This window comes from Mustela putorius, unplaced genomic scaffold, assembly GCF_011764305.1.
Source record: "Mustela putorius furo isolate JIRA1106 unplaced genomic scaffold, ASM1176430v1.1 tig00000095_pilon_pilon_pilon, whole genome shotgun sequence".
Lineage (NCBI taxonomy): Eukaryota > Metazoa > Chordata > Mammalia > Carnivora > Mustelidae > Mustela > Mustela putorius.
In genome coordinates, this window is record NW_025421280.1 from 2972219 (window position 1) to 2989298 (window position 17080).

Sequence of the window (17080 nt, forward strand, 5' to 3'; positions counted from 1 at the left end):
GAAATGAGTCCTTCCCCAGTTCAAAGACATTATTTTGGACAAATGGTATATAAAAGCGCTACTCTTAAAAAAAAAAAAAGTGCTACTCTAAGACTCTCTCTGTCTCTCTCTTGCTTTTCTCATTCGCTTTCTCTTTGTCACTCACTCATTCATTAATCTCTTCCTTATTTTACCCAAATTTCACAGCTCTTCTTCTAACTATACCTTTATCTTTTAGAGATCTACTTCCTACTTACCTTACAGAGGTAATTATTATCATGTCTGGTATTTTCGCTGTAAGCGTCTTTGCTCTAGACCTCTCTGCCGCAGTCATTTACACCACGGAACTAATTGTCCTTAGGCAATTTTGCCCTAAGAAATTAAAAATAAATAATAATAACTGGTTGACATTTTGGTTTGACAGTTTGGTTTCATTTCTTCATTGACAAAGTACTTCCATGTTTGTATTATATAAATCGTAGCCCTCATAATGGCGTACATGGTGGCCCAGATTTTCCAATCCACATGTCCTGTAGAACTTTGGAATGTCTCTTCCTGAGCATGAGACCCTATGTCAAGAACAAGCAACCATGTAGAAGGCCTTCACGGCACCATACAGAGCTCAGTTACAAACATGTATTCTGGCATTTGGAAACGGGTATCTCTCCTTAGTGACAGAAGGAATTGTATAGGTAAAGGAAAAAGTGCTGGGCTAAATGGGAATGAATGAGAACAATCAGAAAATGTATGATTCTGTGAATTATTGGAAGATAAGTGAAGTGCTTCGATACAATTCACAAAATAAAACCCGTTACTTGTGCTGGATTGCCATCAGTCTGCACTGTACACTTTGGAATGGATTCAAATGTTTTATATGGAGAAGCCGTTTCATTTTGTTATTCATATTTTCTGTTTCATTTTGTCCTTTTTCGGGAACATCCCGCTCTCATTTGTCATGATCCTATCTTTTATGGTGAAATTGTCCTACGGCCAATTAGTTGTGTGGCAAAGATGCTTACAGCAAAACCACCTATAATCAATTATTCTGCATCCCCGGTGCCCAGCTGCCCTTGAATTATCAAAAATACCATCATGATAAACAGTTCAGGGCAAGCAAAAAAGAAGGAGTGTCTAGTAGTATTTTGAGTGCAATCATGTACATTGGGTTAGAAACTTGTGTTTCTCCAAAAGGTAATTTTTTGTACAGTGAGATGACTTCCAGTTTTTGTTAAGAAGAGACTGGCACATAGCAGGCACTCATATACTGAATACATGAATGATGAGGCTTAATTCTACATTCACTTGGAGAGGAGACCTGGTCAGCCCTTGTCCTTGTGCCTGCCCTACCAGTATTGTTCAGCTGCACTGTGCTTAGCTACGCCTACTGTTAAGAAGGATGAAGTTAATTCTGCACAACTGCATCCGTGCATCTAAGAGCTTTTCCCCAACCACAAAAGATGGATTTTACGAGGGTTAGCCACCTCACTCGCTTTCCTTTGGCTCGTTCGTGAATAAGATTGGTTAATAGGCATGGTTCACGTTTCTGTCTTTTAGCTGTCTGTGTTCTATGGGACTCCTTGGTGCCAGCAGGCCTAGAACTTCCCAGTTAAAAGCTCATGCGTCTTCTGTTGAGAAATCTCACACCGACACCTCCAGTTGCTTCGAGCTTGGCAATGGTTGTGTACATTTCAAAACGATGAAGCAATGAGAAAGATTTTTGTCATGTGCCGTGGTGCTGTAGTTTAATTTGGAATATGTATCCTTTCGGATGTTAAAATAGTAATGCATCTGTATTCAAAGAAATAACAGCATTTCCTTCCCACCAGCTTGCAAAAGACAAAGAGCGTCTGCAAGCCATGATGACCCATCTGCACGTGAAGTCTACAGAACCCAAAGCCGCCCCTCAACCCGTAAGTACCGAGCTCTCCACCAAGGGCAGAAACCCCACAGTATGTCTTCGCTGTTTCCCACCCCGAGCAACAGAGGCCGGACAGTGTACTCCGGCAGCTGTTTAAATTGAAGGACTTAAGTTCAGTTGACTGTTTCTGGGTACCTTGGAGGAAGAGGGCAGAGTGCAGGGTGTTTAAGAAGATCGAGGATGATTCAGATCCTGGGCCATGGGGCCCAGCAACTAGCTCTTTGAGACAGAAGACTGGTGCTCTAGCAGGGTAGGACAGTAGAGGACGACTGGTCACTGGGAGGGTGTGGAAGCCTTTCTAAACGGTGGGAAAGCAGAACAAAGACCAGCAGACCACAGAGTCAAGAGAAAAAGGCATTTCAGCCTGGGTTAGCTGAGGCACAGCGGGTATGAGAAAGGGAGTGAGGGCTAGTCTGGTGTAAGTGTAACAGAGGAAAGAAACAAAACACATTCTCGGAATAATTGGAGGCTAAAATTATGGAGGGCATCCAGTGGTTACTAGAGAATTAAAAGTGAATATTACTCTTTTGCAGTTAGGAGACCAAACACGGTATGCTGCAATTACATTTAACTTTTAGGAATCTCCTGCTTCTTGCCTTGTTCCCTTTTCCTTAACCTTGAAGAGTGCCATCCAAGCACAGACAGTTAATATCGAAGCAGAAGGATGGTTTCTAAACCCCAAATCCTGTCTTGGGCCTCATTCCTTGCTATAAATTGATCGCTTTAACAGTTGTATTTCTCATATACTTATATTTCTAAAAATCTCTTAGTAGCTTCCACTGATTATTCAACATGGAGAGAGTGCTGTGCTTCTTGATTTTTAAGATTTGTAAAATTTAAAGGTACACTGCCTTTATTTGATTTTGCTTGGAGTCACTGTGTGAAAATTAATTGAGCGTTGACGATCTATAGTTAGTACCAGCAATTTTAATCAATACGCAATGATGCGGCGTAATGGCAAAGTATTGGTTTATCTGTTTTGACTGATTTTTTTCTATAAATAAAGCAAACATACACCCATATATGTATGATTTATGGTGATAGAAATAAAACGGAGTCAGACTATTAACCCAGCAAATATGGTAGCCTGCCAAGATGCAGTTGGCAGACAAAATTAATGTCTGAAACAGAACACATTACTGAGATATAGGACATAAAATCATTAAACACTTTGTGCATCCATTTCTACTAGGAAAGAGCCCCTGGTTTCCATGTGTTTTGCAGCAAGTGGCTACAGGACTAATGTATAGGCTACCAAAAAGAAGGGGAAACAGAAACTGAGGTCATTCCGTGTTGTGGGTTCGGTAGTCCATTCTGCTATCTGTGCTGCCCTCATCAGCCCCTCTTTTTAAGGAGGGTCCTTGGGACTAATGGGAGCCCAGTTAAGGCAAGTTGGTAAGATCAGGAAATGACTTGATATGGAGTTCTTCAGTGGGCACAGCCAGTTGCGAAGGGCATTGATTGCCTTCTGAACTCTCTTCACGTTGCTTTTGTTGGAGATTCTCCCCCACCCCAGGATGAAGGTTTGAGTCTTTAAACCTGTAATAAGGGGGAGGGTGAGATTATCTCCTCCTTCCTCCGTGGATTAAAAGCAGTGACAGAACAATGTTTAGACTCCAGACATTAGGATGGACTCACGTTGTGTGATGGGGCTCCTTGGATAGAAGGAGGAGAGATAAAAGTGGGGAAGGAGTTGTGAAACCCCAAGGGGCAGTCAGTGAGTGATGGGGCTGGGTGTTGGCAGAGAGCGCCCTGCAGGTAAGCCTGCATAGGCCAGGAAAGGAAAGGACTGTTGGGAATCTCCGAAAGGACCAGTGGGAAGGAGCCAGTAAACAGGGAAAAGCAGTCCCGGGGGAAATGCACAGGGAAGGAAGGTTTGTCTTGATTAGTATTAAAAAAAAAAAAAAATGTTTTACATTCTAGAAAATTATAACTTTGAAGGGGACCTCCTACTAAATTTATTTTTAACTGTTCTATTGAAAATTCTCTACCACTAGTCAACATTATCTCTTAGTAGCTCAGCACAGTATTTCTTTATTAAAAGAAATAGGCACAAATATTTTTGACTGAAAAATTAATAGCTTTTGAATTCATACACAGCAGGTTTTCTTTTGCAAAGAAGTCCAATATCGCTGCACAGCACTTCTATAACCATTTATTTAGTGTCCAAGTCAAACCTTTGACAGTTAGAGCAGCGCTACAAGCCAATATAAAGAACTCCAAGATGTAAACCAACAATAGGCCGTCTGTGTGAGGTTTGCCATTGTCAAATACATAGATTGTTTGGATTAGTTTATGTAAATGTACTGTTGTAATACCCTTTGGGAAAAAAAAGATCACATTTGTGTATGAAAAGTGGTTCCCTTCACAGGCAGCATTATAAATTCCTTATCCTTTAACTTACATGTAAGAAGTAAAAATTGGTGCCTGACAAGCAGATATTGCGTGACACTCTGTTGCCAGAGTGAACCTGCCTTCTTTTCATTTATTGGAAAATAGAAAATTTTATTATAGATACCATCTTATAAATCAGGAATTATTAAAATACGTATAGGTTAGGCATTGGAAAATTAATTATAAAAGGTAGACGTGTAGTGTCTTGCATAAATTTTTACTTTCCTTGCCCAAAAGGGGGGAAAATAAAAAGGCACACACATTGAGCAGACCCATGAGTCTTTCAACTTGAGGGATACAGAGCTATCTGATGATCATTTCTAAGGTGCCAACGATTCCTTTTTTGCCTGTAATTAATTTATTCCACCTTAAATAATGGAATGCACAGTATGTCCTTCTAGAATCTTTGATTTGAAATAAGCAGTCAACCAGAATTCAAATCTAACCATAGATGGGGACTCTCATGTTACAGCCTTGCCAGTAAGTTGATGTTTTTTTCTTTTTTCCATTTCTGTTTAAAAGGAACTTCATGTTTATTTTAAAATTCTTAGTCACTAAGTGATAGAATGCTTTGCTGTAAACGTTGCTTTTCACTAAATGCCATTTGGGTGGTAAGTGTCATTTGTTGTATCCAGTCATCCAACCAGTCCCTCTTTCATTGCATCAGAGAAACTGCCAAAACCTTCTCGGACTGTCCTTAGATCAGCTCATAGTCGCATTCCCTGGACCCTGTTGTGGAACTCGTCTTCCCATGTGGGCCGTTGGGGGATACGCTCACCTCAGGACAGTCCTGAGTTTCTAGATGTAGCTTTAAGCTCAGCCCGCCCAGGGATGTGCATCGGTGAGCCTTCCTGTCCTCCAGACACCTTCAACAGCTCCTCTGCGCACTTGCCATAAACGTCTTCACACCCAAGAAAACCTTTCCTTTTGGAATTACACCCAGGACACAACATGGCACAGTATTTCTGGAAAGGCAATCCCTGTGTTTCATGTCAAGGTGTTTCATCATCAAGTATTTATGAAGGATGCTGCTAAAAACACAGAGCAGTAAAACAAGAGAGCCCCACCCCCGCCCCCGAGGTGCTAGAATCTGGTGGGACACACACTCACGGCGTGGATCGTGCCGTGCGTCCGTGGAACCGCCGATGTGCAGCGGGTGTTCCGGGAGACGTGGTGTGCCAGAGGAACGGGAAGAAAGGGAAAGGAGTCAGATCTGTGAATCTTTCCTTGGGTTCACAGGATGCACTTGCGTCCATGTGTCTCTGAGGAAGCCATGTCACAAGGAGGAGGCGAAGGACCAGCCAGCATCAGATAAAAAAATAGGCTTTCCGTTTTTTTAATTTATTTCACTTATAAGCTTCTGATTTTCTGAACCCTGGGCCCTGGATGGAAAAGGATGTGTCAGAGTTTCCCAGAGCAGCTGTATATTCTAGCTCTTGGGTATGGACAATGAGAAAAACCATTTTTTTTTCTTTTTTTAATTTATCTGACACAGAGAGAGAGACAGCGAGAAAAGGGGAACACCAGCAGGGGGAGTGGGAGAGGGAGAACAGGGTTCCCCTGGAGCAAGGTGCCATGGGATCCTGACCTGAGCCAAAGGTAGATGCTTAAGGACTGAGCCACACAGGGCCCCCCCTTTTTAAATTTTATTTATTAGAGAGAATGAGAGCATGAGAGCGGGGAGGGTCAGAGGGAGAAGCCAACTCCCCGCTGAGCAGGGAACCTGAAGTGGAATTCGATCCCAAAACCCTGGGATCATGACCTGAGCCTAAGGCAGTCTCTTAACCAACTGAGCCACCCAAGTGCCCCAAGGGGAAAAGCCTTTCTTGGCATATATTGAGAAGGGCCAAATTTGCTTTGAGTTTAAAAGATCCTACTCTTTTCCATGGGAAGAGAAGCATAAAAATCAGACTAGAGTAAACTCTCCTAATGAGACAGACGGATATTCTTTTGTTCCAGACTCGGTAACATTCTCAAAGTAAACACCAAGCGTACTGCTTTGGGGTTCGTATCTCCATGCTTGCTCCGTGGAGAATTTGCCAAGCTGTCTCCTTGGAGGGAGGGGAAGCGTAACTCAGAAGACAAAACAACAACAACAAAAAGAAGCATGTCTGTGTTAGGGCTTTATTAAGTTGTAAAGGGTTTTTTAAGAAGACTTCCTCATCATGTCAGGAAAATCCCATAAATCGTATGTTATAATCCCAGAGGACAGGAGAGGTGCAGGCCTGGCTTCAGGGTACTCCTGCGCACCAGAAACCTCTCTTGATCCTGGAAAAACCACATTCCTTCAGATTTGGTGGGCAAGTAATTATAGTGTAGGTAGTATATCCTCCTTTATGAAAATGTTATAAAACGCTTACAGGAACTTGGATATTTGAAGCAAGATGCAGTATTACATTTTCCTTCTTACGCATTCTCTTTTCCTCCAACCATAGCAATTAGGACTGTTTTGAAATAGTTTTTAGCTACTATAAAAACAAAGTGCCCCCCCCCCAAAAGGGGTCTTTTAACTCTTAAAGCAATGGCTGATCCTTTGGGCTGCTTGCAGCCTTGCTCTAGGCCTAGAGAAACAATATTAGGCAGTCATAAAAGATTCTCTAGCACAGCACACACAAGCTGTTTTACTGTGCTGTTTCTCCTGAAGCCCCCCTCCTCCTCTCCCCGCTGCACACATCCCCGGCCCCCCACTTTCTCATTCACTGCCCTATGGCAGCGCCTGGCGCAGGGCAGTCCCAGGGCCAGGCTCGAGGAGGACCAAACCACAGCCTCCCCCTGCCCCGGCCCAGCCTCCCCACGGATGTCCCTCCCCACGGACGTGGCCGCAGGAAGGCCGGCCGTCTCCGAACGCCAGTGAGTCGTGTCTAGCCACTGTGTGCCGTTCACGCAGGCCCGGAGCCCGCTTAGGGCCGTCCCACCAGGAGCAGAAAAACGAGTTCTGTGAGCCTCAAAGTCCCTACTAAGCAACTAGGTGCCCCGGTGTTTGGGTTTCAGGTTTGTCTTTTGTTCTCAGAATCTGTTTTCATATGAGGCAAGAGCGCAAACAAAAATAAAAAGGAGTTCTTATGGGAATACTTAGGACAAGTCTGTTTCTGTCCGGGGTTTACATCAGCGCTTTGTTTATTTTTTTAAAATGTGAGTGACTCATCATCTTTAAAAGAAGGAGGTTTCTGTTTAAAAACTGGAGATTAATCTTTTAGAAAAGGACTCAGCAGAGTATCAGGCAGCTGACAGAGTCCCGGTCGTCGGGACGGGCACGATCCCACGACAGTCCTTCTGGAAGTGAGCAGGGGGAACGCCGGTGGTTAAGAGCTCACAGAGACTTAAAAAAGAAAAACCCTACACGGAATCTCAAGTGACAGAAGAGTTTAACTTCTGGCCAGACCCTCAAAGCGATTATCTTTGCTGAAATCATCACATGACGGAAACTCGCCATGTAGAAAATATCGGAGTTGCTAACTTTTCCAAACATAGCAACTTCTTTTTAAATAGAAAATAGACACAATAAGAAAAATAGGAAAAGAAACCCAGTCCAGTCCCTTCCTGCTCCATGCCCCTGGGGTGGGGGGATTATCTTTTAAAACCTTAACTACGATCAGAAACACGAAGTACATATGCTTTCATTTCTAATTGATGATTATATGAAGATTTAATAGTTTACAATTAAGATGAATATTTCAAGATGACAGCAAAACCCACACCAGTCCAGATTTGCTTTTCTATTCTAAGTCTGTAATTAATTTTTTTTCTTTCTCTTTTTTTGGGGGAGGGGGTGTGGAGGGAGAGGGAGAGAGCCCTCTGTTTTCAGAGAGACCTCAATTTAAAAGGGCCGGTTTGGTTTGAACACAGAACAGAGCCTGTTCTGAATCCTTCCCCACGCCCCATCTTCTCTCTCCCTCGTGACCTTCCTCCCTGAAGACGGTTTCTCCTCAAGACAAGCATGTGATGATCAAACAAAAGTTTAAAAGTTAACAAACTTCTATAGCCGTTGACGAGGTTGACATTTCATTAACTTGTTGGTTCAGCCTTCACATGGTTTCGCCGGGCGAAGCCCCCTCTGTTTGGAGTTTACAGCTTTTTGTTCTTCCTTCCCTCACGGACCACAGTCATGTTTAATTTGGAATCTGGGCTCCTTTGGCAAATTAGCAATTAGAACAATTTTGTGGGAATATGTATATGTGTCATTAGTTTTCCTGCAAATTAATAGCAAGGCCAGAGGTCAGGCAGAAATTTTCCACTTGACTGCCGTTCCTCTGTGGAGACTTGGCCCTTGGTTGTGGAATGGCCACAGCTGCTCTCAGCCACCCTCTTCCTGTAGGAACCGTCTTTTAATTAGTTTACCTCACAGCCATCATTACAAATATTACTGCCTCCCCTCCTCGAAGTAAAATTACTGTTTCTACAAAATATTCCAGTGACATCTTGCACCACTGCACATTGATGGTGGGGTCACTCGAATGCAGCATTTAATCATTAGATCACCTCCATCCGCGTCTCCTAATTAGAACCCTTACAATACATTTTTATCTGGTAATTAGCTGAGATTGGCTGCTTCCTCTGTGGCTTATTAGAGACAGCCCAGCAGTGGGTGTGAATCACGGTGTCATTTGTCAAGCCTGGTAAGCCCCCTCTCTGCTCTCTTCTGGCTTCGTGTTTATTTCCATTTGCTACCTGTGTTCAGAAGCCTCCAGAAAATTCTACCGTGTATTTCTCTGCGGGTCGTGCTAACCTGGAAGGATTTTATTTTTCACTGTTGCTTTTTCGGTACGGACAGCCCAGGGGTTTGGACCCTGGGTAAAAGCTGCAGATGTCCCATTCTTCCCACATTTTATGACACAGTACCACGTGACATGTCCGTTCTCCTGTGTGAGCACCACAAGATGGATTTGTACTTGGCTGAACGTTTACACGAGTTTTGATTTTTTTGGAGCCCAGCACACTTGATGCCCTCCCGCACAAAATAGGAAAGCGGCCGGCATAATTCCTTGAGGCCGTTGTATTTATAATTCTCATTAAGTGTTGAAGAAAGTTACAGTGTTTAGGTGCTGTCCTTAGATGGAAGAGAAAAGCCAAAAAGTAGAGTTAGTCCTCAGAATTGCTTTGTGGTTGATCCACACACTGCCCTTGGACCAGGGTCTGTGTTCGGTGGTAAGCTCGTCAAGGGGCAGCAAATGAGTGTTCTGCCCTTGTCTGTGTCATTTCAGTTTCAGATGCCTTGTGTTTTTTTCAGCAATATTTATTGAATATGATTTATAAGCAGGGACTAAAGCTATCCCTGGACTCCTTTCCTTTCCAAAAATGAGCATACAGAGGAATGAAACTGGCCGGTGTTTATTTTTCCCACTAACTGGGCATAAGATGCTTATACAGAGAGCCTGGAATCGCACGCGTGTGTGTGTGTGTGTGTGTGTGTGTGTGTGTGTGTGTGTGACTGTTTGTGAATAGAGGCAAGTTATTCCCTTAGTCGCAAGCCTCAGTCGGCTCCTCTGTACACGGTGAGCAGTGACTTCTCACTGATCAGTGACAGTAGGAGAAGGAAGTGTAATCACACAGTGGCAGGTGGCTCGCAGCACAGTTTATACAAATGGTCTCCAGGACTTTCCTGTGTTGGGATATTCTTAGGCCTAGCAGCATCCGAATTTGAAAAGCTGTTGTGTTTATGAGCAGTAGCCTTCCCGCAACTAATTTCCTTGACCCGTCGCGTGGGCTGATGCTCATACAGACAGTGGCTGCACTTGGTCCGTGATGAAGGCCCAAGGCGCCGAGGAGGTCGGCCCCAGCCCTCCCCCGTGGCTTCTCAGTTCTGCACCATCCTAGGGCTGCCTCTCTCAACTGAAAGCACTTAGTCCGCAAATACGCGTCATGAAGGCACGTTTCCAGCACGAATAGAAAAGAAAGCAGCTCACAGCATTGGCCCAGTTTGCTGGGGTTGGTGAGGGCGGCGGCTGTGAGAGCAGGGTCCTCTGCACAGCTTGCCCTTCTCCAGGGTGGGGGGTGGGGGCCGGGGGGGGGGGGGTCTGGCATTGGCTGAGTCAGCATTTCACTGGTAGGAGCAGGGAGATTATAAAGAAAAGCACAACTACAGGCTTTTCCACCGACATTCCCTTTCCCGCAATATAGTTACATTTTTTCCCTGCATATTTGCCTAACGATACTTGCTCACTCTTCTCTTCAGATTCCTGGGTTTTATTTTATTTGCTTGTTTGTCTTCACGTATGAGAGGCATTCTCATGGCCTTTTTCATTACCGGAGCACGAGTAGGGTTGTATCTTCTCAACAAACCAGACCTTTTAATGTGTTCTTTATGATCCCAGAGGAATCTCATTTTTAATACCTCCCACAAATAGTGTCTTGTCCGTAAGACTACTGCAATAGTGAAATATGTAACTTTGTTAAATGATTTGAAATCTGGTTTGAGAAAATGTTACAAGTAAGCCTCCTTGGCATAAGTTTCTTGGATTTGGGGCCTGCTGGAAGTATCTGAGATGGCAATTGTGTGTAAAAATAATGTGTTGAAAATGGCCAGGTTCTGTAGTATAGCCAGACTTAGTATTTCTGGAAGAAGAAACTTGGGGTAAGGGGGACAAGCCCATTTTTTTAAAAACTATTACAAATAAGACAAGCACTTCCAAGGTGAAGGCTTATGGAAGGAAGGAAACAGTACTCCATCTTCCTTGGTGCGACTTCAAATAAATAACGCATGCCATAGAATGCATCAGATAACTTGATGCTATAGATTCCATTGTATTACTGAGCATTTGAAACTGAAAGAAAAAAATTTTGTACAGTTCCCGATGTTTCGTAAGTCAGTTTTTAAAAATAGATTCCAGTCCTCTATTGGATAGAGTTTAATGAAGACTACACATAAAGCTTTCAAAGATTAGTCTTTGCCAACTGATAGAACTAAATGATGTCTTACTGGATTAATGCCACTCTTTCTTTCTTTCTTTCTTTCTTTTTTTTAAGATTTATTTATTTATTTGAGGGAGAGTGAGCGGGGGTGGAGGACAGAGGGAGAGAGAATCTCTAGTGGACTCCATGCTGAGCGCAGACCCCCAACGCGGGGCTCGATCCCATGATCATGAGAACATGACCTGAGCTGAAATCAAGAGTTGGACCGTCAACCAACTGAGCAGCTCAGGTGCCCCAGTGGCAGTCTTTTTAAATGGGAGCCAAGGGCCAGACATCCTTGTGGTGTTTTCAATTGCTGCAGTTTAATCGTGGAGTTAAGTAGCTTATCCCTGTGCTGGCCAGAGTGGTAGCCACTGGCTACATGTGGCTCTTTAAACAAGAGTTTAATTTTGATAAAAAGTAAAAACAGCTCTGCACTGGTGCTAGCATGTTGCAGAAAGTGCTGCTGGAGCGCTCAGGTCTAGACCAGTGTATCCCAACTGGTAGCTTCTAGAATGTTGGTGTTCCCTGGCGCTGTGAGGGCTCCACCCCCTCCGGGAGGTTTGCCAAGCACAGTAGGCTGCTCAAGAGGGTTCAAAGTCATGACTCAAGGAATGTTTTGACCCAGAGCTTGTCAAACTTCACTGGGCTAGGTCACCCCTTTGTGCACACACTCATTTTTCACCGTCTTTGGAAAACACCTGTGTCACCAACGGGTCAGGAGAACATGGCCAGAGAGATTTTTAAACTAACCAACTATGCGAACTGTTTCTACGTAGGAACTTGCCTCCCGTTTCAGGTGATTAGAAGCATCTACTTAGAGAAGTAAAGCTAGCCGGGCATCCCCTGCTGTGCTCCTGCTGGATTTCAGATGCCTGCTTGCTCCCTGCTTTTCTGAAGCTCTTCTAAGAACTCTTCTCTTCCTCACAGCTGAATCTGGTATCAAGTGTCACACTCTCCAAGTCTGCATCTGAGGCTTCTCCACAGAGCTTACCTCATACTCCGACGACCCCAACCGCCCCCATCACTCCCGTCACCCAAGGCCCCTCCGTCATCACCACCACCAGCATGCATACGGTGGGACCCATCCGCCGGCGGTACTCGGACAAATACAACGTGCCCATTTCTTCAGGTAGCTACTTCCTGTTTGCCTCATGTAGAACTGTAATATGCAATTCTTGTAGACCAGCCTCTTTTTAAAAAGTGATAATTAATAGGACAATGATTCTTATTTTAGCAGATATTGCGCAGAACCAAGAATTTTATAAGAACGCAGAAGTTAGACCACCATTTACATATGCATCTTTAATTAGGCAGGTGAGTAACGCAGTATGGGAAATTCCATCAAATGTCTACATGTACATGGATATAGTATATTGATGAAGTAGATTTAGAACCGTTTAGTATGCAAGCATGCTAAAACCTTTTCTATGAGGTTTTTTAAAACTGCAATATATAACATAATTGCTTTTGATTAAGTATTACAATACGATGTGATTATTAGGAAATTCATTTCACACAACAGTGAAAATGAGCCTGTTTAAAGATGGCAAGTCAATTATCACAAGCTACAGTAATCTCTGATCCCTAGAATTAATCTGAGCTCTAAATAATTACTGAGCTTTAATCAGCTAGTGAAATGTTTTGCATTTCTCTTTGATTCTGCTTTATGAATGACTAATAAATTAATATTTCTGTACGGAAACAGAAATAAAAACTCAAAACAATTAGATAATTCCGTTTTGAATTTTGCTATTGAACTGTTAAATACAACCATTAATCTTAGATCATTTCGTGAAACCTTTCTTGGGCTTTAGCTCTGAATCATGGTTATTTTATATTTTCAAGAAACTGTATAATGACGATTCTGCTGATTTGGTCATAAATTATCTTCATTTTTTTACTTTTGCTTCACAGGCCATTCTCGAATCTCCAGAAAAGCAGCTAACACTAAATGAAATCTATAACTGGTTCACACGAATGTTTGCTTACTTCCGACGCAATGCTGCCACGTGGAAGGTAAGCTTCCTCCCGGGCCTGTTTAGGCTCAGGTCTTGCCATTTTATAAAAGAGTTCGTTGTTGATAAAATGCAGGTGTTGTAAGTTACAGGTGTACTATTTCGATACTCTCAGAGTCAAGTTTATGGGAGTATTTTATTAAGAAAAGAGTACTGTTGGGGTTAGAATGCTGGGATAGAAGACTACCATTGCACTGTCATCAGATTTTGGCTGAACCAGCCAATAAAGTAATTTCTGTCTGGTTGGAATATGTAGGGGAAAGGAACGGATGACACTGTCGCCCCAATGCTCAGGTTGTCCTCTTAGTTACAGAAATCTCACGGTGGTTCATCATTAGCTACCACCAGTATTTGCTGAGATGCGCAGCTAACATTTTCTTAACCAGGGGAAATGATCAGACAAACTTGACATAACCTTCACTGGTTGGATTTTAAAAAAAGGAAAAAAAAAATGCTCCTTACCATAATTAGTAAAGAAAGCGGTGTGGTCTCATGACTAGCTCTGTATATAGAAATTAGCACAGGGGAGCACAATATATTATTAAGTTTTTGGTTTTCGTTTTGGGTTTTTGTTTTGTTTTGTTTTGTTTTTGAGGGGGGTTGCTTTTGTTTTTTTTTATATATCACACTATCTGCCAGAGATTCATAGAGAATCTGGAAAAGGAAATGATCCAACTTCACTGTAATGCCGTTTGCTATAAAATGGACCAAATCCCTCAGCTCCGCATGGGATGCCCTAACAAGGCTTGAGGGTTACGTGACCTCCCTCTTTTCCAGTTCAGCAATGGGTTCATAGATTCCTTTAGTATTTCTTCCATGGTATTAAATGAAGCCCTCACAAATTTTTGGATTTTACTGCTTTTAATTTTTTGGTTTAAATATTATTGCTACAGAAGAGGGCAAGTTCAATCTGGTTTTGGATTTTTTTTTTTTTTTTTTTTTTTTTTTTGCCTTTTTACTACCTGGAATTCTTAAAATCCCCAAATTCCACAACATGTAAAATGCAAATATCTTAGGGTATTTTTACATGTCATTATTATAAATATGATAGGAATTTATTATACGATGCAATGGAAATTTTCTTTGCTACTTTTAAAATTTTAGATAAGAGAAAAACAAAAACAGAAAACACATTGCCTCTTTTATGTTCTTACGAAATTAGCATTTTAAAAGAAAATGAATATAACCATAGAATTAATTTATCAACCTCACACAGCCATGAATATCTTTTATGGCTCAAAGTATGCTTTTTTATTTCCATTAAGACACATGGGTGCTGAAGGGAACCTATGTTCAAAACCTTACCCGCTTTTCCTCAGCCTCCCTTAGGAGATAAAATGCAAAGTATCTTTAGCTATGAATGCTTTTCAAAATGTAGGAAGTATAAGCATGAAGCAGACATTTTCTTCAAATTGCCTTTTATAAATAGCAAGTGATCAAATTTAAAAATAATTACTGGCTGTGAATATGATATTTAAGCTCAGATCTACAGCTTTAACTTTTTCATTTTTGCAAACTGCAGGAAAAAGTGCCATCAATATAAACAATCCTAGATCAAGTACCAAATGACTCAAATACGTATAATTTTCTTTCCGGGTCCTTGTTGGTATTGTTATCCTAAACAAAAGGTGAAGTGCCCAGTTTAAGTTACGGCTGAAAAGGGCTTACTCACATTTTTGGGCAACTCTTGTTTTCTGGATGCTTTTGCTTAGATGTACAGTCTTGGAAAATAAAACTTCAGTTTGACTTTCTATCTTTACTCACATGGCTCTGTTCTTCAGACAGATCTATAGCAGTCCTTCTGGCAGACATGGTTTCCGTAGATCTGCAGTTCTAAATGTTTCGACGATGCTTATTCTCAAATATTAGAGAGTGATAGGGTGGAGGGGAAATGTTGATATCTTTCCCCATTATGTCTTCCGTACATATACATGATCTGTCAGTATTTTTTTAAAAGATAATTTGGACTTACTTGTTTTAACCTCCTTAGTATCGTCCTAGGAGGTAAGAGGAGACCGTTTGCATCCCTATATATATAGTCTGTGTCGGTACCGTGAGAGAAAGAAAATGCTTATTCCAAGAGCAGACTACCACCTTACACGTGAAGAAATTTGTCCTACCAAGTATATATACAACCCGGCAAATGTTTTCAAAGATTTTTTTCTTTTGTTTTCATGCAAACCTGTCCAACCTGTTTGAAATCAGGGGTGTCCTTTCACAGTCCCTGGACGTTTTCAGCCTACCCCAGTTATGCTGACATTGCTCAAAAACTCTGAGAATTTATCCTGTGGATTCTCCTTGCGAGTGGTTGATAACTTGGCTATGTCATAAAACGTGTTTCGTTATCTTCTAAGTATCCTATATCGAAAAAGAAAAACCAGCACTATCTCATCTGACTTCTCCGTCAGAGTCACCAGTGGTGATTACGTAAAAGTGGAAACAGGTCTCAGGATCTTGAGAACGGAAATACCTGTGGGCAGCCCAAGGGGGTGCCGTGCGGCACGTTTGAGCGATGGCAGCATCATTGGAATGGAGTGGAGTGGAGTGGAGGATATGCTTTCACGGCATGGGAGATGGGATGTCTGCATCCACTCCTCATGTCCCAGCAGTCACCTGCTTATGCCCTGTAAGAAGAATGTCTTGAGTCAATGGCATGGGTCTTTTTGTAATATGCTCATGTCTAATTTGGAGTCTAGATCAGTTCCGTTCAACCAAGGAGGCTAAAGAGACAAGGCCATGTTTGTTCCGGGCCCCAGCATGGTTGTGGATTTTCCTGAAAATCAAAGCAAAGAGGAGATGTTAAAAGCTTTTCTTTACCCACCTTTGGTGGGCTGTGGGTATCAAGGGTCTCCATTTAAGAATGATCTTGGAAATGACCTTTAACCATAAGAAAGAGACATGGGGACCAGGGACAGAAACATGTCTTTAGGAACTCTGAGCTGCAGAACTATCCTCTTTTTGCCATTAGGAGTTCTACTCAAGAGTTTCTTTGGCATTTTTTGTTAGTTAAGGAAATTACCCATAGTAAGGGCCAAGGTTTTATACATTCGGGAAGGTAAGACATAGCTTGATGATGGATACTGATGTCCTGGGGATCATTTCATTCCCTCCTCCTATCAGCTGCAGGAGGTGATGCTTTCAATGGTAAAATCCAATTTAGATAAACCTGACAAGACCTGTAGAAGGTGTTAAAGCCAAAACTTTTGAAAAAAGAATAAGAGCAAAATGCGTTTAACAATATTGTCATCTTGCATGATTTTTTTAAAATACCCTTTTCTATGGGAGATCAGTGGGCTTAACGGGGACAGTTTTACACTCTGCATGTTTATTTTGAAGTCATATTAACACGATTTTCAGATTTTTACTGTGAACCCTATTTGGGGCTTCTGTTAACCATTTCTTCTAGTTAACTCCTACCAGAGAGTAGATGAAAATGCCAGACTATAACTAATTGATACTTCTGTGTTGTTGTTGTTTTTCGGTTTTTATTTTTTTTTTAATTTTTACATTTGGAAAAGGCATCCTTAACCTCAAGAAGGTCATCCACGGGGGTGGTTAGCTACAGCTCTTGGGAATGGTTTGACAAATGTGGACTGTGAGGCTGAATGTACTGCTGTTTTTGGAGTCTTTTCTTATAGAAAATGTAAATGTTCTCTCTTTTATACTTGCTGCAGAATGCAGTGCGTCATAATCTTAGTCTTCACAAGTGTTTTGTGCGAGTAGAAAACGTTAAAGGGGCAGTATGGACAGTGGATGAAGTAGAATTCCAAAAACGAAGGCCACAAAAGATCAGTGGGTACGTCCACCATGTTTGAACTTCTTAGCCTAGCTTGGATTGTGCTAACAAGTGTCAAGTAGAGGCTTTTGGCTGCTAGACGGTGTT

General features: G+C 42.1%; 1 protein-coding gene across 17 annotated transcripts in view; it reads left to right on the forward strand.

Annotated features, from left to right (window-relative positions):
- FOXP1 (forkhead box P1) overlaps window positions 1-17080 on the forward strand; it is a 528267-nt gene that overhangs the window by 494557 nt on the left and 16630 nt on the right. For 14 of the 17 annotated variants that reach the window (XM_013052518.2, XM_013052512.2, XM_013052546.2 and 11 more), the window contains 5 exons: window positions 1806-1889; window positions 12110-12311; window positions 12417-12496; window positions 13097-13198; window positions 16872-16993. In XM_013052518.2, the coding sequence (XP_012907972.1) occupies window positions 1806-1889; window positions 12110-12311; window positions 12417-12496; window positions 13097-13198; window positions 16872-16993 (590 nt within the window). The remainder of the gene's footprint in view (window positions 1-1805; window positions 1890-12109; window positions 12312-12416; window positions 12497-13096; window positions 13199-16871; window positions 16994-17080) is intronic. The other 3 variants (XM_013052539.2, XM_013052506.2, XM_013052509.2) reach the window with 1 other exon arrangement.